Source organism: Oncorhynchus kisutch, linkage group LG2, assembly GCF_002021735.2.
Source record: "Oncorhynchus kisutch isolate 150728-3 linkage group LG2, Okis_V2, whole genome shotgun sequence".
Classification (NCBI taxonomy): Eukaryota; Metazoa; Chordata; class Actinopteri; order Salmoniformes; family Salmonidae; genus Oncorhynchus; species Oncorhynchus kisutch.
The window spans coordinates 56,456,009-56,482,684 of record NC_034175.2 but is presented as its reverse complement, the minus strand read 5'-3'; the positions used below and the strand labels follow the sequence as shown (position 1 = coordinate 56,482,684).

The 26,676-nt window shown below is 40.4% G+C and overlaps 2 protein-coding genes across 2 annotated transcripts; one reads left to right on the top strand and one right to left on the bottom strand.

Annotated features, from left to right (window-relative positions):
- Positions 1-63: 63 nt before the first annotated feature.
- LOC109868701 (mediator of RNA polymerase II transcription subunit 4) lies at positions 64-6,847 on the bottom strand. The gene is made up of 7 exons (XM_020458427.2): positions 6,747-6,847; positions 5,186-5,252; positions 2,085-2,255; positions 1,910-1,967; positions 1,721-1,807; positions 1,349-1,480; positions 64-1,191 (listed from the first exon to the last, which is right to left on the bottom strand). Exons 1-7 carry the CDS (start codon positions 6,815-6,817, stop codon positions 1,019-1,021), a joined length of 759 nt encoding a protein of 252 aa, XP_020314016.1. The 5' UTR covers positions 6,818-6,847; the 3' UTR covers positions 64-1,018.
- On the top strand, positions 6,568-26,098 carry LOC109868691 (integral membrane protein 2B). Its single transcript, XM_020458417.2, has 6 exons — positions 6,568-7,221; positions 22,448-22,579; positions 22,785-23,021; positions 23,178-23,288; positions 23,498-23,648; positions 25,235-26,098. The coding sequence occupies exons 1-6, from the start codon at positions 7,141-7,143 to the stop codon at positions 25,321-25,323; spliced, it is 801 nt and encodes a 266-aa protein (XP_020314006.1). The 5' UTR covers positions 6,568-7,140; the 3' UTR covers positions 25,324-26,098.
- The last annotated feature ends 578 nt before the right edge of the window (positions 26,099-26,676 follow it).

Here is a 26,676-nt window from a genome sequence, read left to right as displayed (position 1 = left end):
CGCATACTTAAAACTATACAATGTCCTGTCAAATTGTATCAAGAATATCAGCACCACAAAGTATTTACTCAAAAGTTATTTATTTACAAGCCTGAAAAAAACTATAATATATACAGCCTTATTTACACATGGAGCAACAAGTCAGTCAATTAATATGCAGTTTTTCAATATAAAGAATATAAGGTGTGCTTGATGAATCTTGCCTGAAATAAGCTGTTTTTACTTTTACTTTTTTTTAAAAGAGAAAAAAAACTCAAGTGCAACTACAATTTCAAAATCCACTCCTGGTGACATGTTTTCAGCAATAGCAGAGATGATAAGGAGCACTTGGGTTCGAATCAGCAACATTTTATTTATTTAAATGAAATACTGTTATATTCCTTCCTACACAAAAGGTACATGTACTTTTCAACACTATTCCCAATTGCCAGTCTAAAAAACCCAGCAAAGAAACAAATAAAGGGGAACCTGATAGCAAACGAAAGGAGTATGTCTGTTATCAGTCACGTAGTACCAGACATTTCCCTGGGGTGTATTCCTTAGTCAGATTCCATTGCACAACATTTTGTCTTTTGCAAAACATTTTGCAACGAAAACCTTTACTCTAGGAACCAAACCAAACGGGACCTACCCAAATTTGTCAATAGAAACATTTGTTTTCAATGCAAACCGAATCTGACTAATGAATACACCCTGAACTGAAACAGTGGACTTTAGAGAGAGCTGGTGATATTACATTGGGGATCACAGATAGTGTTGTACAAATGTCGTATCAACAACCCGGTAATAGAGACGGTCAGAGAAAAACAAGAACATGAGATGAGTATCTCTCAATATTCTCTGGATTCTATGTAGTTGTTTGCTATATCGGATAGCAAACCCTGTATCAACTGATGCTTATCGTAAATGTTATGGGTGCGATGGATAGCTGGCTCTACTAGGTACTGGGTGTGTCCAATTCCCAAATCAGAGTCAGATATACACACACAGATGGGCAGACAGAGACAGACACACACACTTAGTCCGAGTCGCTGCTGCTGCTAGATGAGTCTGTAGACATGGCCTCCACGTCGTCCTCGTTCTCCTTGTTGTGGCCGGGGGGCTCCAGCCCAAAGTCGTTGCCATGGTGAGGGGGGAGCATGCCCACTGAGACATCTGATGATTGCCAGGGGTACTGGGGGGTGAGCACATCTGATGAAGGGAGGTAAGAAAGAGTAATTAAACAGTGATAGGGTTAGTATTACAGTATATTTCACAGAAACATATCAAAACACACAGATCCCAGGAGAAGACAAAAACAGTTGATTCCATTTGTCGAAAGGAGGAACCACACAAACCGAAAGCATACCTGGCAATCTCCCAGCTGCCAGTGCATCTCCAGGGAGGTGTCCATTCACGCCATTGGTTGGCAGGTTGCTCATGTGACCCAACAATCCACTGCGCATCTCCAGGTCAGTGGGGTAAGGTCTACGCGGATCACCTGTTATAAGGAATATGCCATGAAGTTGATTGAAGAGTAATTACAGTAGTATTGTGAATGCAAGTGATGGCTATGACAGAGACTGAGGTTCAAATATTCCCCATCAGTACGGAGAGGAATTTCCAGTCTGGAGAGAAGGAACATGCAAGGGAAGGAGGATCTGGCGGGGGTGGGGGTTGAAAAATAGAGGGCTTCGAAGACAGCATAACAGAAGCTCAAATGGGCAGAAACAGGACATACCTGGTACCCAGTTGAGAGGGGCACAGACTGCATTGCTGGCACTGATCCTGTGGGCATATTTGATGATCTCTTCTGAGGAGATGCTCCCTGAAAGACAACATTACTTTTAGTTCCATGTATTATCTTTGGTAGTATTTATAATAAAGTTCTCCGGCTATTCAGATGAATGCTATGAAAAATCAGGCTCACCTTTTTTGGCCTTATCAATAGATTTCAGTTTCTCCTTTGCTTGGTATACAGCAGTCGCCTAGAAGAGAGGTTTGGGTAAAAAGGTTAGGTTGAATCAAAGTCAGAAACAAAGTGCTGTTTTGTTCCAATTGCATGTTTAGGATTTCTCATTTGTCCTCATCTCTGCTGTACTCACAAGTATATGTTCAGCCTCCTTCAGCTGTTTCTGGAGCTGCTGGATGTCGTTGTCTCTCTTCTCCACCTCCTTCTCAAGGACCTGCATCTCCTGGTGCACCTTGCCCTGCTCCTGTGCCACCCTCATCAGCTCCTGGAACTCTTTGTCTCTCTGTACCAGCAGCTCCAGGATCTGCCCACAGCAAAACACATCCATTTAGACTTCTGACATCTATTGCATGCATATTGCAATGTATAGACTACGATTAAGTCAGAGTTGTATGGAGAAAAGGCAGACTCAAAAACCTATTTCACAATACATGTAAAATAAGAACTACATTTTATTAGTGGTATAGTGTACATTTAATTATGTGACTATTAGCGATATTGCTACATAAAAATAAAAAAGGTATAGACGGGTTAGTTGACATCACAAAAATGATGTGCACGCTTCAATGGGGCAGAAGTCTGTGTGCTGTTGTGATTCTGGAAGGCCAGATGGCTACTTCTTGTCATTGTTGCTAGCTATGTGGGGAATCATAAGTGGCTTGTTTCAGCTAGTTTCATCTTGTTCTTGATATCATGTCTTGTTTTGACTGATATCACATCTATGTTAATATGGCTAAAATTCACTAGCTAACCCACAACTGTAACAATGTATTTCAGAGACAACAAGTGCTTATTGTGCAAATGTATTTGTTTTCAATAAACATTGGAGACGAAATATAGTTTACATGTCGTCAACTATCTTAGCCAACCTTGTCTTTTTTTTCTAAACAACCAACCTGTCTACATAGCGAACGCATTGTACAGTTTTATGTTGAATCAGATGCCTGTTACTAGCCCTTGATCCTGACTCTCAGTTCCATTACATTACACATAAGAGTCATGACGGCATCTTCTGTACGAGGGAGTTTAAGACCCCCAACGCTCGGTCTGAACATTAACACGCATCGCTTGCGATACAGTTTTGAAAGAAACTCCAAAAAAATGTAGGGGGTTCGCACTGGCTGAAAGTTGACTGCATTTGATTTGGAACTGGGCTGCCTCCTGGCATGAGGCAATGTCGGCTTAAAACAAAAGTGACGTAATTAAGCATGTGTAGTACAAAGTAAGATTGTGTTTTCACATGCAAAAGTGATCATTCTTTATCAAAAACACTTTAATCTGCATTCCCAATGAAAACTAATTAGAAAATAAACATTTATTTTATGGAACATATATGACAGTGGTGCAGATTACTGTTCAATTTGACAAGGGGGCGCCCCCCTCCCCCCCCTCCCAAATGTACACTACATGGCTGAAAGTACGTGGACACATTCCATCAAACATCCCATTACAAAATCATGGACATTAACATGGAGTTGGTCACCCTCTTTGCTGCTATAACAGCCTCCACTCTTCTGGGAAGGCTTTCCACTAAATGCTGGAACATTGCTGCAGGGATTCGCTTCCATTCAGCCAAAAGAGCAATTGTGAGGTCTGACTCTGGGGGACAATTAGGCCTGGCTCGCAGTCGGCGTTCCAATTCATCCCAAAGGCATTCAATGGGGTTGAGGTCAGGGCTCTGTGTAGGCCAGTCAAGTTCTTCCACACTGAACTCAACAGACCATTTCTGTATGGACCTTGCATTGTGCACGGGGGCAATGTCATGCTTAAACAGGAATGGGCCTTCCCCAAACTGTTGCCACAAAGTTGGAAGCACATAATCATCTAGAATGTCATTGTATGCTGTGGCGTTAAGATTTCCCATCACTGGAACTAAGGGGCCTAGCCTGAACCATGAAAAACAGCCCCAGACCATTATTCCTCCTCCAAATTTTACAGTTGGCACTATGCGTTAGGGCAGGTAGCGTTCTCCTGGTAGCCGCCAAACCCAGATTCATCCGTCGAACTGCCAGATGGTGAAGCGTGATTCATTACTCCAGAGAAAGCGTTTACACTGCTCAAGAGTCCAATAGCGGCGAGCTTTACACCAATCCAGCAGATGCTTGGCATTGAGCATCTTAGGCCTGTGTGTGGCTGCTCAGCCATGGAAACTCATTTCATGAAGCTCCCGACAAACAGTTATTGTGGTGACGTTGCGTCCAGAGGCAGTTTGGAACTCGCTAGTGAGTGTTGCAACCGAGGACAGATGAGTTTACACGCTAAAGCACTCAGCTGTTCCGTTCTGTGAGCTTGTGTGGCCTACCACATCGCGGCTGAGAAGTTGTTGCTCATAGACGTTTCCACTTCACAATAAGAGCACTTACAGTTGACCAGGGCAGAAGATTGACAGACTGACTTGTTGGAAAGGTGGCATCCTATGACTGTGCCACATTGAAAGTCACTGAGCTCTTCAGTAAGGCCATTCTACTTCCAGTTTTTGTCTATGGAGATTGAATGGCTGTGTGCTCGATTGTATACACCTGTCAGTAACGGGTGTGGCTGAAATAGCTGAATCCACTAATTTGAAGGGGTGTCCACATATTTTTTGGCATGTAGTGTATTTGAGAGACAAATGTATTTATGTTTTCAATAAACTTTGAAATCTAAATATAGTTTACATGTTGTCAATCTAAGCCAAATTCGTCTGTTATGCCCCGTAGTTGCACACGTGTCGGTTTTGTTGCTAAACAACCAACCTGTCTATATATTTAACACATTATGCAGTTTTATGCTAAATCAGATGCCTGTTACTAGCCCTTGAAGTGACCGTGCATTGCCCAGTGTACCCTGGGCGAGATTAATCAAACCCCTTCAGTGTTAGTGCTTTTTTACAGAAAACAGACAGAAGACAGAGTGGACAATCTGTGCTAATTAGACATCTGCGTCTACGAACATGTGTAAACTGGAAGACGGACACAACAAACGTGTTGTTACTGAAAAATACTGTTGGCTGCAACTGTGATAAAACCGGTTAAAACAGTGTACATTAAGTGTGTATTTTGCATTTGTGAAATAGTTCTTACGTGATATGAAAGTAACGGGATTTATGTTTCTAGAACCGTACCACAATTGATTCACGTTTAGATTATTTGGCTGTTTTGGTTTCCAAAGCCAATTTGACTTTAAACAGAATATCTAAGGTCCTACGGAGTAACGTTAAGCTCCTTTAGTCCATTATTCGGGTTAGCCTGTTACCTGAGTGTCCTCACCTCCTTGAGGGAGTTTTTGGCTCCTTGACAGTGCAAGCATCTCTATCAATTCCCTGAAATATGAGTAATATTGGGTTTAGTTTCCATGCATGATAATGGAGAGAAAACAGAACTTCTCAGTTTGAAAGACAATACTTGACAGAGAAAATGACCAGATAATAAATTACTGCCAATCAGTTACTTGAACATTGCGTTTGCAAAGATGAGTTAATATAGTCCTCCTGACCATCCATTCAGACCTGGTCTTAGAGCATTTCATATTATTCTGTACGTATCTCAGATATGGTCATAAGACAGATGGTTACTTAAGGTAAAAATGAAAGGTGGGGGATTGTCGGGCGTAATACGCAAATGTCTAGCAACCGAAATGAGAGTTTGAATCTCATCACAGGCAATTTTAGCCTTTTAGCACCTTTTCAACTTCATACTACTTTGCAACTACTTAGCAACTACTTAGCATGTTTACTAACCCTTCCCCTAACCCAGCTAGCATTAGCCACCTAGCTAGAATTTGTAACATATGTTTTGCAAATTCCAAACATATTGTACATTTCTCAAATTCGTTAAATATTGTACATTTTGCTAATTTGTAATGTACATTTAGCAAATTCATAACATAATACGAATTGTAGTTTGTAACATATCATAAAATGGGTGATGGACATTCACATATTAATACATAACATAAGAAACGTCACATATACAATATGGAGTGTTTCGAATTTACTTACAGAATAATACAACATACTCTGAGACCAGGTTGTCCATTCAATAAATCTAACCCATTTATAAATGCCTACGTTTCTGGGACCGGTTTCCCACAAGCATCTTAAGGATAAATTAATCTTAGAATCCTAAACTGAATTTAGCCTTAAAATGTTACTGTGGTTCTAAAATGAACTTAGTCTTAAAATTATTTTGGGAAACCGGACCCTGGTTCTGAGTGTACAACCACAGCTAGAACAATGAGACAGATATTTCACCGGATGGATACATTTGAAGCATCCGCTTGGCGTTTTCCCTCACCTATGGTAGTGAGATGAAGCCCAAGGGCGGGCAGTGGGAGAAGATAGAACGAGATGGATTGTGGGCGAAATCGATAAATCATTTGATCTCAATACAGTTCTGTTCCCAAAACTAGAATGTTATAAACAGAGTGGACTAAGGTTTGTAGACTTTACCTTTTGCAAAAGTTTGTATTTATTTTTAAATATAGTTATTGCACACGCGCAATTTACAGTAGGCGTTCCCTAACGGAAATATGCAGATGACGCTAGAACGCGCCAATAGGATCTCACTAAATCGTGCTTGCTCTGCACCCCTCCTTACCTATTATGCCCACAATGGCTCATTTGTTCCCATTGGAAACGACACGCTGTGCTCTCTTGGTTTAGTTATAAAAATCTTTGGTACTACTCAGGTCGCTAACAATACACTCAGAACAAGAAACGTAGGCAAAGGCATTTTTGAATTAGCGACAAACTAGATCATTTGAATGGCTGTTAAAATAACAGTTATTAAAGGTTGAGAAAATAATAATTTCGTACCTGGATAACACCTCTAAATCGTCCAGTACCAATAATAACCGCTCTTTTGTAGATTTGTCAGCCACCGCCATGGTTGTTGCCACGCCACTGCGCAGGACAGGAAATTGAGCTAATATTTTGTTGTCCGGAAAGAAAGCTTGGTAGCGACGGTTCTCGCCCTCTGTTGGTCATTACATCAAAAAGAGAAAGAGGCGGAGCCACATCTAGCTATACTAAATACTGAAGAAAAGTTGAGAAGAGTGTGTCTGCTATTGCTTTTGAGTTAGGCAGTACGAGTTGTGTTAAACTACGGCGTCTGATTTAGGAGCAGTTACAGCAAGATACCAAACAATTTCGACGTGATAAACACAGTCGTTCTCTTTTTTTCGAAATCAAATAAAGTGTGCATTTCACGATGGTGAAGGTATCTTTTAATTCGGCCCTCGGGCAGAAGGAAGTGAAAAAGGACTGCGAAACCCTCATTCCCGAGGACAAGGTGAGTCGCTAAATACTGTAGGATTTTTTTACAGAAAATTGTATAGCTATACGTACTGTCAGCAATCCACAGATATGTTTTTTGACTCACTGAATAATGTTCACTCTTTGATTTTGATTTAATTTGGATCTCTTTTAGTCCCCATTTGGACTAATCTTCCAAGAGTCCTTAAACATTAAAATACAATTTATAATACAAACACACTTTCACATATAACACACTATTACAAACATACATAATATACTAGCATATTGACCCAATAAATACTCAATCTAAAAAATATTGATTCTTCATCTACTATAGTCCCAAAACATTTCTATATACTATATTTAAATTGTTTTAAAATAATGTTTACATTTATATATTGAAAGGTTTCTAGTTTGCTCAGTTCATTTATAAAATTTCTTTATTGCTCTAAATCGAAATGTTATTTTGCCTATTTCTCTTTTCTGTCTGGATAACGCATAGATGGTGGACTATCTATTCCTAGTATTTACGGAATGCCTGTCTCTTACCAACTGAATACCGTTGTGAATAGAACTTGGCCGTTTTAAATTATGTATATTATAAAATAAGCCTGTTTTTTTTTCAATTATCTTGTCGATTGATGACCAACCAAGAACACTGCGCATTACTGCAACAGAATAACCATATCTCCACCTTAAAACAATGCTAACTGCTTTATTCTGTTGCATTCTGCAGCCTCCTAACTTCACTTGATGATGCATTTCCCCAGACCACCGAACAGTAGTTCACCTGACTCTCAATTAATGCTTGGGTTATTTGCTGAATTTTTTTTCCTGGTAAATATTTAGCTATCCTTCTGATTATGCATGCTGTTTTAATAAAAACATTATTATTATTTTTTACATAGATTAGTTATTTGAGACGACCATGATAAGCAGTTGTCTAGCTGCACTCCCAATAGTTTCGTTTCTGCCACTTCAATTTGTACTCCTCCCATACTTGATTGTATCCCATGCTGTTTTGGCCTTTTCCTAGTTGAACAGACCAAACATAACTTTGGTTTTCTTGGTGTTTAAAATAAGTTTGTTTTGGCAAACCCACTTCCTGATAATCTCCTTGTAAAGCCTGCTGTACCTGTTGAACCGATTGTCTTGCTGCATAAATCAAATCAAATTGATTTATATAGCCCTTCGTACATCAGCTGATATCTCAAAGTGCTGTACAGAAACCCAGCCTAAAACCCCAAACATCAAGCAATGTAGGTGTAGAAGCACGGTGGCTAGGAAAAACTCCCTAGAAAGGCCAAAACCTAGGAAGAAACCTAGAGAGGAACCAGGCTATGTGGGGTGGCCAGTCCTCTTCTGGCTGTGCCGGGTGGAGATTATAACAGAACATGGCCAAGATGTTCAAATGTTCATAAATGACCATTTGAAGTCACTTCCTGCATAAATTGTAGTATCATCTGCAAATATAGTAGCTTGAGTTTCAACCAAGGCATAGGGAAGGTCATTGGTATATATTAAGTAAAGAAGTGGCCCAAGGCAGCTTCCCTGCGGTATTCCACAGTTTAACTTGTTATGTCTGCAATCCCGATATCGGGATAAGTGTCATCAACAACCGCTGAATAGCATAGCGCTACATACAATAAATATTACTATAAATATTTATATTTATGAAATCACAAGTGCAATCTAGGAAAACACAGCTTAGCCTTTTGTTAACCCACTTGTCATGTCAGATTTGGACATTATGCTTTACAGCGAAAGCAATCCAAGCGTTTGTGTAAGTTTATCGATCGTACGATAAAACATTAAGTACACGTAGCATCAGGTAGCTCGGTCACGAAAATCAGAAAAGCAATCAAATTAATCGTTTACCTTTGATCTTCGGATGTTTTCCCTCACGAGACTCCCAGTTACACAACAAATGTTCCTTTTGTTCCATAAAGATTATTTTTAGATCCAAAATATCTCTGTTTGTTTGTCGCGTCATGTTCAGAAATCCACAGGAAAGAGCGGTCACGACAACGCAGACAAATTCCAAATAGTTTCCATGATGTCCACAGAAACATGTCAAATGTTTTTTATAATCAATCCTCAGGTTGTTTTTAAAATATATAATCGATAATATGTCAACCGCAAATGTCTTTCACAGTAGGAGAGGGAAAAGCAATACCTATCCAACGCTGTTGCGCGAGCAAAACTCATGTGACCACTTGACGCGATGTTATCGTTCCTGCTCATTTTTCAAGATAAAAGCCTGAAACTATGTCTGAAGACTGACACCTTGAGGAAGCGATAGGAAAAGGAATCTGGTTCATATCCCTTTAAATGGAGCAAAGGGAGGCTATGGAACATGGAGTTTTCAAAATAGAAGTCACTTCCTGCTTTGATTTTCCTCAGGGTTTCGCCTGCAATATCAGTTCGGTTATACTCACAGACAATATTTTGACAGTTTTGGAAACTTTAGAGTGTTTTCTATCCAATACTAATAATAATATGCATATATTAGCAACCCGAGACTGAGGAGCTGGCCGTTTACAATGGGCACCTTTTCATCCAAGCTACTCAATACTGCCCCTGCAGCCATAAAAAGTTAACACATTAGGGGAAGAAAATTAACCATTGATATAGGTGGACTGTTTCCTGTCAGTTAGATATGACTGTACCCAATTCAATGCTACCTCCTTAAAACCATAATGCATTAATTTTGTCTAAATTATTTCATGATCCACTATATCAAATGCTGCACTGAAATCTAAAAATAGTACACCTACAAATTTGCCATTATCCATAGCATTGAGCCACTGGTCAGTTATGTCAACCAATGCAGTGGTAGTGGAATGGTTTTTGCGATAAGCATGCTGATTGGCTGTAATCAGATTATTATTTTCCATGTACTCCCACATTTGTCTACTCACAATACCCTCCAATATCTTACTGAGTGTAGGGAGTAGACTAATTGGTCAACTATTGGCAGGAGTAATGGGTTCTTGCTGTCTTTCGGAATAGGACACAGTTTCGCATGCTTCTATACATTTGCAAACATCCCCTTTTCGAGTGACCAATTAAATATGTATCTCAGTGGAACTGCAATCTGGGGAAAAGCACAGCGAAGCAAGAAATTGTCCATAAGACCATAACCTGTATATTTACCTTCAGGTAATGACTTCAATAGGTTAAACACATCCAGTAACACCATTTGTAGACTAAAAGAGCAGATCTTATTGCTCATAATATGATCATCAATCCATTGGACAATAGCTTGTTTGGAAGAATGTATGTCTACATTGTTGGTCAGTAATTTAATTTTCGGTGTAAAAAAATCTGCAGAATGATTGGCAATATCAACTGGTTTTGTTATTATTCTCCCGTCAAACTCCACACTAGATGGGCATGATGAGATAGATGTACCAAGTAAGCCCTTAACTGTGTTCCATACCTCTTTAGAGTTATTTTTACAATCAATAAAAGCATTGATGTAAAATAAATTGAATCGAAAGGGAAAAAAAGTTAACTGCATAATTACGTAATGTTCTATAATTCTGTTCATCAATTTCTAATCAGTGATATAGAATCTAAACAGTGTGATGAACCCATTAAAGTTGAAGAGATTAGTCTATCAAACATCTAAAGAACAATAAATCACCAGGTGTTGATGGAATTACATCAGAATTTTACAAATTATTTTCTGAACAAATAGCTCCCTTCCTATTTGAAGTCTTTTTAGAGAGTATTAAAAACAATGTTCTCCCTCCTACAATGAGTCAGGGGTTAATAACACTGATAACTAAGCCTAAAAAACAAGTGCTGCTTATCGATAACTGGCATCCAATTTGTCTTCTTAATAATGACTATGAGATATTAGTCTTACTACTTGCAAAAACAATTAAAAATGTCCTGGATGCAATCATTGATGAAACACAATCTGGCTTTATGAGGAACAGACATATTTCTAACAATGTCAGACTAGTATTAGACATACTTGACTACTCAGACCTAATAACCGAGGATAGCTTCATATTATTTTTTTTATTTTTATAAAGCATTTCACACAGTAGAGCATCAGTTCCTCTTCCACTGCCTTGAGAGACTTGGCTTTGGGGATTTTTTTTAATGTAAGGCTATTAGAGCTGTTACCATTTGTATAGAGAGTCCTATGAAATTGAAATATGGCTCCTCACCTAGATTTGAGTTAGAGAAGAATTAGGCAAGGTTGTCCTTTATCTCACCGTACCTGTTTTTATTAATAACTTTTTACACATTTTAAAAATAATAGTCCTGTACAAGGTATTTCCATAGCTGGTAAAGACATTATTATAAGCCAGCTGTCTGACGATACTACACTTTTTCTGAAAGATGCTAACCAAATTCCCATATCGATCAATGTGATACAATCCTTTTCCAAAGCGTCTGGTCTATCTTAACATGAATAAATGTGAACTCATGGCTGTCAAAGATTGTGTGACACCTTCATATTATGGTATTCCAGTAAAATAAATACTTACATATTTAGGCATAACCACTACAAAGGATCAGAAGTCTAGAGGGTTACTAAATGTTATCCCTCTATTTAAAAATACTAGAAGAAGCTAAGTCAATGGCTACAGAGGGACTTATCTTTAAAAGGAAGAGTCCTAATAACCCAGGCTGAAGGTATCTCTAGACTAACATATGACACTCTATCTTTATATCTTGACAGTAAAATAAGCAAGGAGATAGACTAGATGCTTTTCAACTTTCTGTGGAGAAACTGTACCCATTACACCAGGAAAATTTTTGTAATGAACACTTATGAGAAAGATGGGCTGAATTTTCTGGACTTTACTACCTTAAATAATACTTTTAAGATTAATTAGATAAAACAATTCCTAAGAAAACCCACTTCTATGTGGAATTTTATTCCTCATCATGTCTTCTCTACTTTTGGTGGCCTTAACTTCATGTTGGTTTGCAATTATAATATTGACAAAGTTCCAGTGAAACTTTCTGCTTTTCATCGGCAGGTTTTCTTGTCATAGTCCTTCATTTATAAGCAGAATTTTTCTCCACACAGATATTATATATGGAATAATCGGGATATATTGTATAAAAATACTTATTTGTTTTTAGAATATTGGTTCCGAAATAATATCCTGTTGGTGAGCCAACTGGTAAATGCAGAGGGTCTTTTACTCAATTATAAGGAATTCTTATCACTTTACAAGGTCCCTGTAACACCTAAAGATTTTGCAATTGTTTTAGATGCCATTCCCTCAGGTGTTGCTTTATTATTCAGGTGCGTGTCAAGACCTGACCCTCAGAGCCTACCTTCCGTTGACCCTGTTGACTCATCAGTAGGAAAGATTTGTTTCTCTTTTGGTCCATTCAACAACAGAGCGATACAAACCTTGTTTCAGCAGGATGTTGTATCTATATACCTTATGTCATGCCTTATTGGAATGTATTTATTGATAATATCTGTTGGAAAAAAGTTTGGCTGTTGCCACACGCATACCTTTACATGCTATTTACATTGTATCACACATTTAAAAATATAATGAAAGTGGCCATTTTTGGGCCCTCTTTAGACCTATACATGCCGCTTGTAAGACTATGATGATCCTTGCACTATACATGGTACAGGCAACATCTTGGTGTCATTATACTCCTTATAGTGTGCTCTAAAATATGGAGTATTTGTATATTCTGAATAAAAAATGTTACATTAATTTATTCAACATGAAATATTATTATAAATGTCTCAAGTACCCTTTTTGATCTAGCTTGTCCTTTCGACCAATCGATTGGTCTAAATGTTTAAACTTATTTTTTCATATAAAGCCACACACCCTATGTTTGAATAATACCAACTACATATGCATTGAGCTTGTCTGATGCTTTAAGCACACTAATTGATGAAATAATTAAGACACAAATAACTTAAGAGCCCGATGCAGAGAAAAGGCACCGCAGCACAGCAAGTGTTTATTGGGCTCTCTGTGCTGAAGCTGCAACATTTCAAATCCCTCATTTGTTTAGGAAAACCATTCCCTCAACCCTTGCTCTCTTTACATGAAACATGTGAGCATTGCATGCATGTGACCAATAGGGCCTGATCTATAGCCTATCATAATCACATCAATAAATTGGTTATAACAAACTCCAAACACAGTAATGTCGACAGCAAAATGGATGCGGAGAACATGAAAGCAACTTGAAACGGGTGAATGTTTACTGGTTGCTCAGGAGGGAAAGGTGAAGTCGGATCTATGGAAGACATTTTACTTAGTTATAGAAACTACTGGAGATCAAGATAAAGGAGGGTATAGCAGTAAGTGTTGTGAGTTATGTTGCGGTTAGATTACAATGGTATTTTGTTTCTGGCCATTTGGTACAGTTTAGACAACACTAAATATGTGTACCAGAAAGGCTGTTCTAACGGAAAAATATATAATCTATAAAGCCTTTATTATAGCAGACTAAAAACAGTTGCATGCATTCAAAGCTCCCTTAATTTTAAAACTAAAATGCTTGATTGTATTTCAAAGCCTGAATGTCTCGTATGCTCTGATGCATGAACAAATGAATGATTGATTTGATGCAGTAGCCTATATATTGAAGTAAGTTACGGTATTAAGACTAAACAGGACATGCTCTTAGGCCTACAGCTAGGTGGTGGTTATACAAGGATACTATACAAAGCCTACTAATGATAACAACATTATTATAATAATAACAATGAGATCAAGAAAAAGGAGTATAGGAGCGAGAGCTGCATGCATATTATGTGACAAACAGGTGCTGTTAGATTAGTATTTTTATGCCTGTTTGGAACAGTGTAAACAACACTAAATAAATTATACCTAATAGCAGTCTGTTCTAACAAAAACAATTGTAAAGCCTTTATTACAGCATAGCAAAGATTAAAAACCGCCAAATCTGTGAAATTGCTTTACCCAACATTTTGCCGTTGCATGAGGCTTGGTGCTCAAGGAATCAGTAGGCTATTAAACAAACACTCAAACAGGCAACAGAAGCAATATCTAGCTTATTTCTGTAGATATATATACATTACTAGTCAAAAGTTGACACAGCTACTCCATTGCAGGGTTTTTCTTTATTTTTACTATTTTCTACATTGTAGAATGAGTGAATACCTAAACTATGAAGTAACGCATGGAAACATGTATTAACCAAAAAAAAGTGTTAAACAAATATGAGATTCTTCAAAGTAGCCACCCTTTGCCTTGATGACAGCTTTGCACACTCTTGGCGTTCTCTCAACCAGCTTCATCTGGAATGCTTTTCCAACAGTCTTGAAGAAGTTCCCACATATGCTGAGTACTTGTCAGCTGTTTCCTTCACTGCTGTCCAACTCATCCCAACCCATCTCAATAGGGTTGAGTTCAGGGGATTGTGGAGGCCAGGTCATCTGATGCAGCACTCTCCATCACTCTCCTTCTTGGTCAAATAGCCCTTACACAGCCTGGATGTGTGTTTTGGGTCATTGTCCTGTTGAAAAAACAACATCCTAAATGACCCCCAGCCTTTAGATGTGAGCTGAACAATGCACTTGAGATGCATTTAAAGCCTATGGATGCGAAAGTGAACTTATTTCCAAACGTTTAGGACAGTTGTATGCTGCTTTGCAATCTATCAACAGCAAGGGTTCCATTAGAGGCACAATATTTTTTTTACTGATGCATTTGGCAATATTCAATCAATACGCACAAAACATATGAACAAAAGCATTCACTATGAAAGTTGATATGTAGGCCCTTCATATATTGGCTATGCACAGCACTTTGTTCAATTTACTGAATCGGTTATTGTTTTCTTGCTCAAACCGCGAGCAACACCTGTAAACCCAGACATTTCTCTCAAAACACAGGGATGTTGATGCTGCTGCCTCCGCGGCATTGTTCTCAATCCCTATATTTTGCTATTATGCACATAGCAACATATTAATAGTTTTCATGTTGAATATATGGATGTGAAATTGTATTTCAGAATGTAGCGATACTCCATATTTTAGAGCCCACTATTAGGAGTATGACACCAAGGTGTTGTGTGTATGGTTGGTTGTGTTACAAAAAAAGCATATCAAACAACCTTCCAATGAAGGTTCTATGTGATAATTGCCAGAACAGTCTAATACCACAAAACAAAAATCAGCCCATGCTGGCATTGAATCACCCTATACAGTATGTTTGCTCCTTTGAACTTGGGGGTAGTTTAGGGGACAGTTATCTTGTTTTTATTTGGGGTAGTCAGTGTTTTCTTGCTGGCCAAATGTTCACTCGGATGAGTTTAGAGACAATGCAAGATGACCAAAGTAGCCTACTCTTGGGCCCAATAGGCAGCTTGCTTTCAGGTTAGCTTGGCAGGCATAGGCTTCAAATGCATTTCAGAGGAATTCTTCACCTGAGACTTAACCCACACCAGTGTGTTGCCAGTGTCTATGTTAATGTAAGCTCTAGTGTTATTTTTCGGGAACTGTGTTTCCAGCAGATGTGTGATACAGGACTTTGGGCGAGCAGAATCAACAACCTCTGCATCAAGACAAGGTGTTTAACCAATGTTCAGTTAGCCATTCATTGTAAAGCCAGATGAAAGGAACCGGTGGCCAGGCCGTGGCACCAAGTCGGAGCAGGTCCACCGATGCCGTGAGACTGGAGACAGTCCATGGAAAGTTGAAACTCAAAAGTCTGAGCCTTTTTGGTAAAACACTGGGATACGTTTCAGGTGAAAATGCTCCATAAAATAGAGGGAGGTGTTTTTACACCACTTCCCAGCTGGCAGGATGCCGCTCGCCTGGCTAGGGAAGCCGTCTAAGGGAATGTGTTGGTCAGTAGCTCATCAGATGGCGTGAGAGACGGACAGTGGGAGAGTTGGCTCTGTTACCACTGCCTGATTTAACAGGTTTCATTTCACCTTTATTTATCCTCTCTGGGATCGTTTGGGACGCTAGCGTCCCACCTCGCCAACAGCCAGTGAAATTTCAGGGCGCCAAATTCAAAACGACAGAAATCTCATAATTTAAAGTTCCTCAGCCATACAAGTATTTTACACCATTTTAAAGATACACTTCTCGTTAATCCAACCACAGTGGCCGACTTCAAAAAGGCTTTTCGGCGAAAGCAGAACATAGGTTAGGTCAGCAACTAGTCACAGAAAGCATTCAGACATTTTCCAACCAAAGAGAGGTGTCAATAAAAGCAGAAATATAGATCAAATTAATCACTAACCTTTGACGATCTTCATCATATGACACTCCCAGGACTCAATGTTACACAATACATGTATGTTTTGTTCGATCAAGTTCATATTTATATCCAAAAACCTCAGTTTACATTGGCGCCATGTTCAGCCACAAATGCAAGTCATACAGTTACCCGCCAAATTGTGGAGTCAACTAAAGTCATAAATAGCATTATAAATCTTCACTTACCTTTGCTGATCATCGTCGGAATGCACTCCCAGGACTCCCACAAGAAATGTTTGTTTTGTTCGATTACGTTCATATGTATGTCCAAATACCTCCGTTTTGTTCGCGTTTAGTTCACCATTCCAAAGGCACAATGCATGAGCGCAAAATCAAGACGTAAAGTCAAGAGTTCCATTACAGTTTGTAGAAACATGTCAAACGATGTTTACAATCAATCCTTAGGGTCATTTTATAATAAATCTTCAATAATATTCCAACCGGACAATAGCGTATTCATTACAGAGGAAAAAGAAGGAACGGCACGCACGCGTGACCACGCAGTAAACAAATGATTGGCCACAGCCTAGTCCACTTGTTGAAACAGCTCTTATTCAACCCCCTTCCACAATAGAAGCCTCAAGCAATTTTCTAAAGACTGTTGACATCTGCTGGAAGCCTTGGGAAGTACAATCTGGCCCCATAGACACAGCATATTGGATAGGAAATCACTTAAATGAAACTACAAACCTCAGATTTCCCACTTCCTGGTTGGATTTGTCCTCGCCTGCCATATGAGTTCTGTTATACTCACAGACATCATTCAAACAGTTTTAGAAACTTCAGTGTTTTCTATCCAACACTACTAATAATATGCATATATTAGCATCTGGGACAGAGTAGTAGGCAGTTTACTCTGGGCACCTTATTCATCCAAGCTACTCAATACTGCCCCCCCCCCCCTGTCACCAAGAAGTTAACCAGGTAGGCCAGTTGAGAACATGTTCTCATTTACAGGGGCAGAGTGATTGGCAGCAGGCACAGGGCGAGGGTGTGTCCTATGTGCTGTCAAGGGTTTGACCAATAGCAAGCCTGAGTCTGCTCTGCAACCACTTGACAGTTCAATAATTTTATGTAAATATAGGCCAACTTCATAATGACATACACCCCTTAACAACACAGAGGCACCCCTAGAATGTGGTATTGTTATTTGCCTTACCTTTGTCAGATTAACTCTATTAGTGTGCCTGTGTGGCTAAGATATGACCAAAAGACGGCCAGTTATAGAAACAGTAGATCTAGCTAAACGCATGTTGTTTTTCCAAGTTGCCTACTAGCCACTTTATAAACAAGATGGCTCCACAGATAGTTGACATTAGGAAGTCAAGAGACGTGGTTGTCAGCAGATCCCCCTATGTAGTTTGCATGGCCTCGACTAGGCAACTTTGAAGGGTATGAAGGGTATGTCTGTCTGGTCGGCATGTTTGAATACGGAAGCAGATCTGATATCGAGTTAGCACCTCAGTCTTTTCCTGTCAGCTGAACGCATCAGCTACTTACTGAGCTAGTTGTTATTAGACAAGCTTGGCAACACGTTGGTACATAAATGCATAAACTGTTACATGTAAATCATGGATGGAGTATGCAAATGTACAATAGAATGAAAGTTCAAACTGACTGTTTTGAATGTGTCATTAGCACTCTCTATAGATGGGAGGGAAATGCCTTGTTGTATGGAAGTGAATGCAAAGTAGGAGCGACGAATATTCAGCAGTGCATAGACTTGGCCTAGTTAGTCCCCCCATGATTTTTCAGGGATTTTTTGTGATATTTGCAGGCAAAAATGCTTGATTTTGCTGTGGTAATTCTGACATTTTGCATGGCAATTGGTCGCGAAAATGCGCTGAGGGAAAACCTTCGGAGCTTGATTGAACCATATTATGTGGTACATGTGCAGTGATTGGTTGAAATTACAAGCCCACCTTTTGATGGGTCAGTTTTATGCTATAATATTGCAATGATTTGACCGTTTTATGCAGAAATAGTGTGTGATTGGTCAAATTTGCTAGCCCTAACGTGGTTAGAAAGGTTCGTAAATAAGACGTGCTGGCCATAAGTTCACTGAGCATTACTGAGGATATATTCTGGGCATGTTGGGGTGGAGAAGGAAGAAGATAAGGATTTAGTTGCCTGTGCAATGTGAGCTCTTCCTCGGTCACAGTAAAACACTACCTGTCTCCGAGCTACTGAAATTCTACCTCTTTTCAGGGTGTTACATTCCTGAACTTCAGAATTAAGATGCTGTGTCAGTGCGAAAGTAGAAGGGGAAGTATTTTCTCTCCTTGTTAGGGAATTTAAAAAGAGGCATACTATAGAAAACAAATTGTACTCCTCTCCCGTTTGCAATTGTTATTTTTGATGTTGTAAATGCAGCGGTAATACAGCATGGCTTGATTTATGAAGACGGTCAGTACCACTGAATTAGTCTAGGCCAGGTAGTTTGCATACTGGAAACTTGGCCACACCTGCTGTATCCTTGTTATCTGTGGCATCAGCAGGTTGGGGAGCATGTGGAAACTTGCAGGAACCCATAGCTGAGGGACAGCCTTTCCTCGGAACAGATGTAGAGGCTGGAAGAAGATGTTGAGCCAAGGGAGAGCAGGCTCTGACGCAACCTATTTCGTTTTCTTACAAGAAGAAGCATAAGCAGCTGAGTTCACCCTCAAGGCCCTAGGGAGAAATAAGGCCAAAACAACACTTTTTGAAACACATAGCCCCCAACTTATGTAGCATAGCATATGGCGCCCTCTATACCATGTGAAACGACAATGATAACATAGTCAAAGGCGATGCATACGTGTTTGTCTGTAGTGGCTTTTCCAAAGAGAGAAAGACGAGGACACGCACAACAACAATTTGAAGCTCATAAAGACACAACAAGCCTCAGAAACACACAGTTAATGTGGCGTCTCATTGTACCATAGGCAGAAATAGCATTTATCTGAGAGGGAGCACAAGTGTTCGTGTGTAGTGGTTTCCTTGGTGTGACTGGTTTGGACACACAGACAAAGCATTGATCATCACCCTAGCGTGACTGTGCGATGTGATTGCAGCCCCAGATGTAGGCCTAGAGCCAGTGGTCTGAGGGGGCTTAGCAGAGCAGAAGACCATCTCTGTCTGAGGGGAGTGCTTAAAGTATAAAGTATAGGACAATATTAGGCTACATCCAGTATTTTTAAAGGTCCAATGCAGCTGTTTTTTAAATCTCAATATCAAATCATGTCTGGGTGACAATTAAGTACCTTACTGTGATTGTTTTTAAAATTGTATAAATTAAATAAAAATAGCTTCCTAGCTATGAACAATTTCTCAAGCATGAATTTTGATAGGACTGTCTGGGAGTGGGGAGGGGTAACTGAAAACTTGCTGTTATTGGGCTGGCTTGGTTAGATGCTGTGAGGCCGGTTGTACGTATTGCCAATTCTCTAAAATTATGTTGGAGGCGGCTTGTGGTAGAGAAATTAATATTCAGTCCTCTGGCAACAGCTCTGGTGGACATTCCTGCAGTCAGCATGCCAATTGCATGCTCCCTCAACTTGAGACATCTGTGGCATTATGTTGTGTGACAACTGCACATTTTTGTGGCCTTTTGTCCCCAGCACAAGGTGCACCTGTGTAATGATCGTGCTGTTTATTCAGCTTCTTGATATGCCACACCTGTCAGGTACATGGATTATCTTGGCAAAGGAGAAATGTTCACTAATAGAGATGTAAAAGAATTTCTGAACAAAATCTGAGATGTTTTTTGTGCATGTGGAACATTTCTGGGATCTTTTATTTCAGCTGATGAAACATGGTACCATAAGTTGCGTTCATATTTTTGTTCAGTGTATTTAAAACGTTTGACTGCACTGGGCCTTTAAGACACTTGACTAGGTTTTCTGCAGTGTACACTAAGCTATGCTCCCATATAGTCTATTTCAGGGTCAAAAGTATGTTTCTTGATAACATTTACGCTGATGTCCAGTATGGGGAAACCAACATAGTCAGAGCAGAAGAGGAAGTGAATTGGAACAGACTGGAGGAACAAAACTGAGACCAAGTTTAATTTTAGCGCAGCAGCTTTATACTATCAAAGTTCAACATGAGAAAAGAACCTGAGGTTAATGTGCGGTTGTGGGATGAATGTAAACTTGAATAAAGCCTCTGACTCTGACGATTGTAACCAAACCGTTCATGGCTTTGGGCACATACAGACTCAGTTACAAAACCATCCATGATGGGGATTTTGTTTTCTCACTGGGTGAAATGGTGTGAGGTAGGCCCACCACAGCATTTGAATCAGGCTTTGTCATTGGCAGAGAATCTTGTTGCTAATGAAGCAGAAGTTCCTGTTTTAGTGCATTATATTACCCTATTTACTCTTAGAGTAAGAAGCCTGTCCCTGGAAACTCCCCTTCGGTCAGCAAAGGCAAAACCACCCTGGCATTTTGATTGATCTCATGGGGAAGAGATTAGAAGTTAAACCAGCCAGAAAGCCTCAAATATTCCCTTTTTGCCCTCTCTAGGAAATGACTTGCAGCCAAGGCTTCCGAACAGAGTGGATATAATGGGATATACGTTAGTGTTCCTCTCCCCCTTGCTCCCTCTTGGTTTTTGCTATTAGCCTACTCCCCTGTGTTTCTCTCTCCTAGTCTCTCTCTTTATTGCTTTGCGTCTCCCTGGAAACGCCACCCTGCTGCTCCGAGATTTGTGTTGACATTAACTTGATTGAGGTCAGTCTAGCTCTTACTACTTGGGAAGGGCGAATTGCTTGCTTCTCATTGTGCAATAGCTTTTCTGCTGATGTTTGGTTGAGAATGTGGGCTCTTCCTGTCAAACTATTGTTTGGACCCAGAAACGCTTACTCATGCAGTCATACTCCTCAACTGTACAGATGGGCTCAACAATAAAAATGTTCTCAGTCAGCAAACTTGTTTCTTCGGAAGCCAGCTCTAGAACTTCCTATTGTTGAAATGTAGAGAAATATGCCATCAGGGCATTACTGAAGAATGTTGAGACTTAATGATTTTCCGCCAATACCCATACTCATTACCTTGGTCAGCTAGACCAGGGGTCGACCCATGTCTAGAAAGTCCCTTCACAAGGGGATACGAAGATGGTGGAGAGTTTTTAAAGAAGAGACCTTATCGTGAAATCCCATGTTTGCGATTTGATAAATACTGTGTTGTTTGTCCACATGACTCCCTCAGTCAACCTCAATCAGCTCAATCTATGGCTGTTGATCAGAGCACTTAGCTGTTCATTATAGCCAGAAGGGCCTTTGGGTGGTTTGCAGTCCTCCTTAGATCTTTGACCCATCTGAAATTCCCAGGAAGTTTGGGAGTGTCTGGGGTGAGTCAAGTGCTAGTGTTTTAGTTCACAAGCTTTAAAAAAAAATAGAGCTAAGACCAGCTGTATTACACCAAGATCCAAGGATCAAACCCATCTCCTAGCCTTTTCTATGATATCACAAATTGACTGCAATAATGTCAAGGCATTAGAAATATACACTGTAGATGGTCTACTCTCCCCACCCTCTGTTTTCTCTATGTTCTCCTACTCTACCTACCTTTTTTTCTCCTTTCTATCTCTTCGTCTCCCTTTCTTGCTGTGCTTTTGTTGATTTGCATCATCACTCTCCCTGCTCTGTGCCTCTTTGGGGAGAATGAAGCCCTCTTCATCCGTTCCTTAAACACTGCCTTTGTTTTGTCTCCGCTCACCATGCAGCCCCCCTGCCAATGTGCTGCACCCCCTCTGAACAAACCTTACCTCTTTTTGTCGTTTTGAACCAGGAGTGTTGCCAAAACTCTCATATCTAGTGTGGCTGTGCCCATTCCTCCTACACTGCCTTGAACACAGGGGTGAGGTGGAAAAGGAAAGTGAGAGAAATTAATGGAGAGAGAGGGCAGAGAAAGGAGAGGTTAGAGATGGGCAGAAGTGTTTCAAGAGAGAAAGATGAGGGATTGAGTGACTTAAAAACCTGAAAATACAGTGTGTGTCTGTCTGCCTCACATTCGGCATGTTTCTTTAGGATCCGGAGGTGGCTCTGCCAGTGCGTCAGCAGTCCAAGGCCTGGTGCTGGTGCGTGTGCCTGGGCTTGGCCCTGATGCTGTCTGGTGTGGTTGTGGGAGGGGCCTACCTTTACAGGTACTACATCCTGGAGGTGAGACTGGACCACTCTGACCCCTGTGTTTATCTAGGGGTTATTGAATACTGTAACTGTCAGGATTGGAATGTTGTATTTATTGTATTTGAATACATGATATGTTTAGAGTTTTTATTTGACATGGCAAAAGATACATTCTGCTCGAAGGGCAGAGCTCCATGCAGTGAAAAGTGGGAATATAAATGTTTTCTGTGTCCACCAGGAGGGCAGGGTGTTTGTGTGTGGGGCAAAGTACCTTGAGGAGGACATTGTGAACTACCATGAGGAGACAATGATGACCCAGGAGGAGGAGGATGTGGAGCTGGACCTGCCCTCCAGCTTTAAGATGATCCAGGAGAACATCCGCATACTGGTGGACCAGGATGTGGCTCTCATCAACGTACCCGTGCCCGAGTTCGAAGACGGTGACCCTGCCGACATCGTCCACGACTTCCACAGGGTAAGACTTGACTGAATTGAAAACTTCAACCAGGCTGTTTTTTGCTAACCCGTTTGTTTCTGTGGGGATAACAATCCACAGACCAGGGATTGTTTGTGTTCAGTGGCATTTCTTAAGGTTGTTATCTTAGTCTGTTCTATTGGTGCTTCTCCACAGAGACTGACTGCCTACCTGGACCTGTTCCTGAACAAGTGCTATGTCATCCCCCTCAACACTTCCATCGTCATGCCTCCCAATGACTTCCTGGAGCTTTTGGTCAACATCAAGGTAACAGGAACTGCTTTATGAACCATGTTACAATAATGATAGTAATACATTCGATTTCTTACGCACTAGTCTGGGTACCCAATGTAACCTTATACTGTTTTTACAATGTTGTAGGAGACATTAAATGTCTTTGAAATGAGCCACTTAGTATCTCATGATGTTAATGATAGGATGTGTTAGTCAATGTTGTATTCCTCTTTCTTCCCCAGGCTGGTGCCTACATGCCCCAGTCCTACCTGGTCCATGAGGAGATGGTGGTGACAGAGCGCCTGGACAACGTGGAACAACTGGGATTCTTCATCAACAACCTCTGCCAGGGCAAGGACACCTATAAGCTTCAGCGCAGAGACAGGATCCTGGGTCAGTACACACCTGCATAAATACACACCTGCATAAATACACACACATACCATACATCACACCTTGCGCACGCTTCATAGTTCTTTGGACAAGTGAAGAATTATGCTGACATGCCCAAAGGAAATGGGCTTCTCTTACATTCAGCCCTTTTTTTAGCTTGAGATCATGACTGACTGGTCTCTAAGTACGCAGTTAGACCTCCCATACCTAACACACTAAGTATTCACACACACACACGTCTAACAAATCTACCAAATGGGCATTGCGACATACTTTTGTATATATAGTGTATGTGGACACCCTGGATTCTGCTATTTCAGCCACACCTGTTGCTGACAGGTGTATAAAATCAAGCACACAGCCATGCAATCTCCATTGACAAACATTGGCAGTAGAATAGCCTTACTGAAGAGCTCAGTGACTTTCAATGTGGCACTGTCATAGGATGACACCTTTCCAACAAGTCAGTTAGTCAAATTTCTGCCCTGTTAGAGCTGCCCTGGTCTATTGTGAAGTGGAAACGTTTAGGAGCAACAACGGCTCAGCCAGGAAGTGGTAGGCCACACAAGCTCACAGAACGGGACCGCCGAGTGCTGGAGCATGTAAAAATCATATGTCCTCGGTTGCAACACTCACTACCGAGTTCCAAACGGCCTCTGGAAGCAACATTGGAACAAGAACTGTTGGTCGGGAGCTTCATGAAATGGGTTTCTATGACCGAGCAGCTGCACACAAGCCTAAGATCACTATGCGGAATGCCAAGTATTGGCTGGAGTGGTGTAAAGTTCGCCGCCATTGGACTCTAGAGCAGTGGAAATGCGTTCTCTGGAGTGATGACTCACGCATCACCATCTGGCAGTCCGATGGATGAATCTGGGTTTGACAGATGCCAGGAGAACGCTACCTGCCCGGATGCATAGTGCCAAATGTCAAGTTTGGTGAAAGAGGAGGAATAATGGTGTGGGGCTGTTTTTCATGGTTCAGGCCTCTTAGTTCCAGTGAAGGGAAATCTTAACGATACAACATACAATTATGTTCTAGACAATTCTGTGCTTCCAACTTTGTGGCAACAGTTTCGGGAAGGCCCTTTCCTGTTTCAGCATGACAATGCCCCTGTGCAAAAGGCAATGTCCATACAGAAATGGTTTGTCGAGATTGGTATGGAAGAACTTGACTGGCCTGCACAGAGCCCTGACCTCAACCCCATTGAACACCTTTGGGCTAGATTGGAACGTTGACTGCAAGCCAGGACTAATCCCCCCAACATCAGTGGCCGACTTCACTAATGCTCTTGTAGATGAATGGAAGCAAGCCCCCGTAGCAATGTTCCAACATCTAGTGGAAAGCCTTCCCTGAAGAGTGGAGGCTGTTATAGCAGCAAAGAGTGGACCAACTCCATGATTTTGGAATGAGATGTTCAATGAGCAGGTGTCCACATACTTTGTCATGTAGTGTTTCTGACTCCTATCTTTACTCCCAATGAGTCTGAGCCTGTATGAACAACCAACCACCATATTGTGGCATCTTATACAGGTTTTTGTTAGGCGTAGATCAGCAATTTAACCTTCCCATCTCCCACATTACAGGTATGCAGAAGCGTGAAGCTCTCAACTGCCACAAGATCCGTCACTTTGAGAGCAAATTTGTGGTGGAGACCTTGATCTGTGAGCCCTAGTGACGTCGCCGTGGGCAAAGTGTGACATCTTCTCTGTACAACCTCTTCATTTCACTGGGAGCGCAGTTGGAGATTTGTAATCCTCATTTTCTGTTTTAAATTTTCCCATTTTGTTATTCTACATCAGGTAGTTGTGTGATCATTTTTATGTGAAATGGGGCAATTTTGTCTGCTTAAAATCTGTCAATCAGTTCTGTGTTTTTTTTTTTTCATTATACAGGGATGCAATTATTCGATAGAGGGTTTCTATTTTTTGGAGGATATATTCGACTGCTAGCTTGTCAAAAATGTAAACATAGATCTCAAAATCATCAGTGAGGTTAAGATTACTTAAGTAATCAAACTGGGATTAAGGGGCTTGAAGCAGATCATGTATGGTATAGTCAGATTTTTCTGAAACCGAGTCTAATTTGTATTTTTGAATACAGAAACAAATGTGCAAAGGACTAGTCCAGGGTGTTTTATAGATGTTACATTTTCTGTTGAAACTGTTAAGATGTCTTGACTGGAAAACATCTTAAAATAAGTGTGGATACATGTTTCTTTCATCTAGCTTTAAGAATAAATAAAAATCAAGATAGTTGTCTATATAATTCAAATCAGTTATTTTTTTCTTATACAACAAAGGAAAACACTTTTTTTATATATTGGGATCAAAATATTTAGTTTAAGTTCTTTGTTTTTTTCCCTGAACTCCATCTATATTACTAATTTGTATATAACCTCTGTAAAGATATGACCAACACCACAATAAATCTTAAACCAGTACTACGGACCTCCATGGCATAGCCAGTGTGTTTGTGACAAGAACATATCAAATAAGTCTGAGTACTTTTCTTAAATACACATTTGTCTGCTAACTTGGCGCCATCCATTTTTATGTAACGTTTTATTTAACTAGGCAAGTCATTTTAAGAACAAATTCTTATTTACAATGACGGCCTAGAAACAGTTGGTTAACTGCCTTGTTCAGGGGCAGAACGACAGATTTTTACCTCGTCAGCTCAGGGATTCAATCTAGCAACCTTTCAGTTACTGGCCCAACGCTCTAACCACGAGGCTACCTGCAACCCTTTTCCTGTGAGCACATTTGCCACTTTTTTGAATGGAGTCATTGGTACATGTTGACTCATTTGCTTATGTTTGCTCCCATAGCAGTATGTCTCTCCTCTGATAGCTAAATGTGGTGGCGGATATATTGACAATGTATGACTATAAGCCCTGTTAAATGATCGTAGTGGAACTCTGCAGAGGTGGGACCAAATCACAAGTAAGTCTTAGCACTCAAGACAGGCAAGTCCGAGTCAAGTTTCGAGTCCTAAACAAGTCATAATGTGCTCTTCACCAAATGTA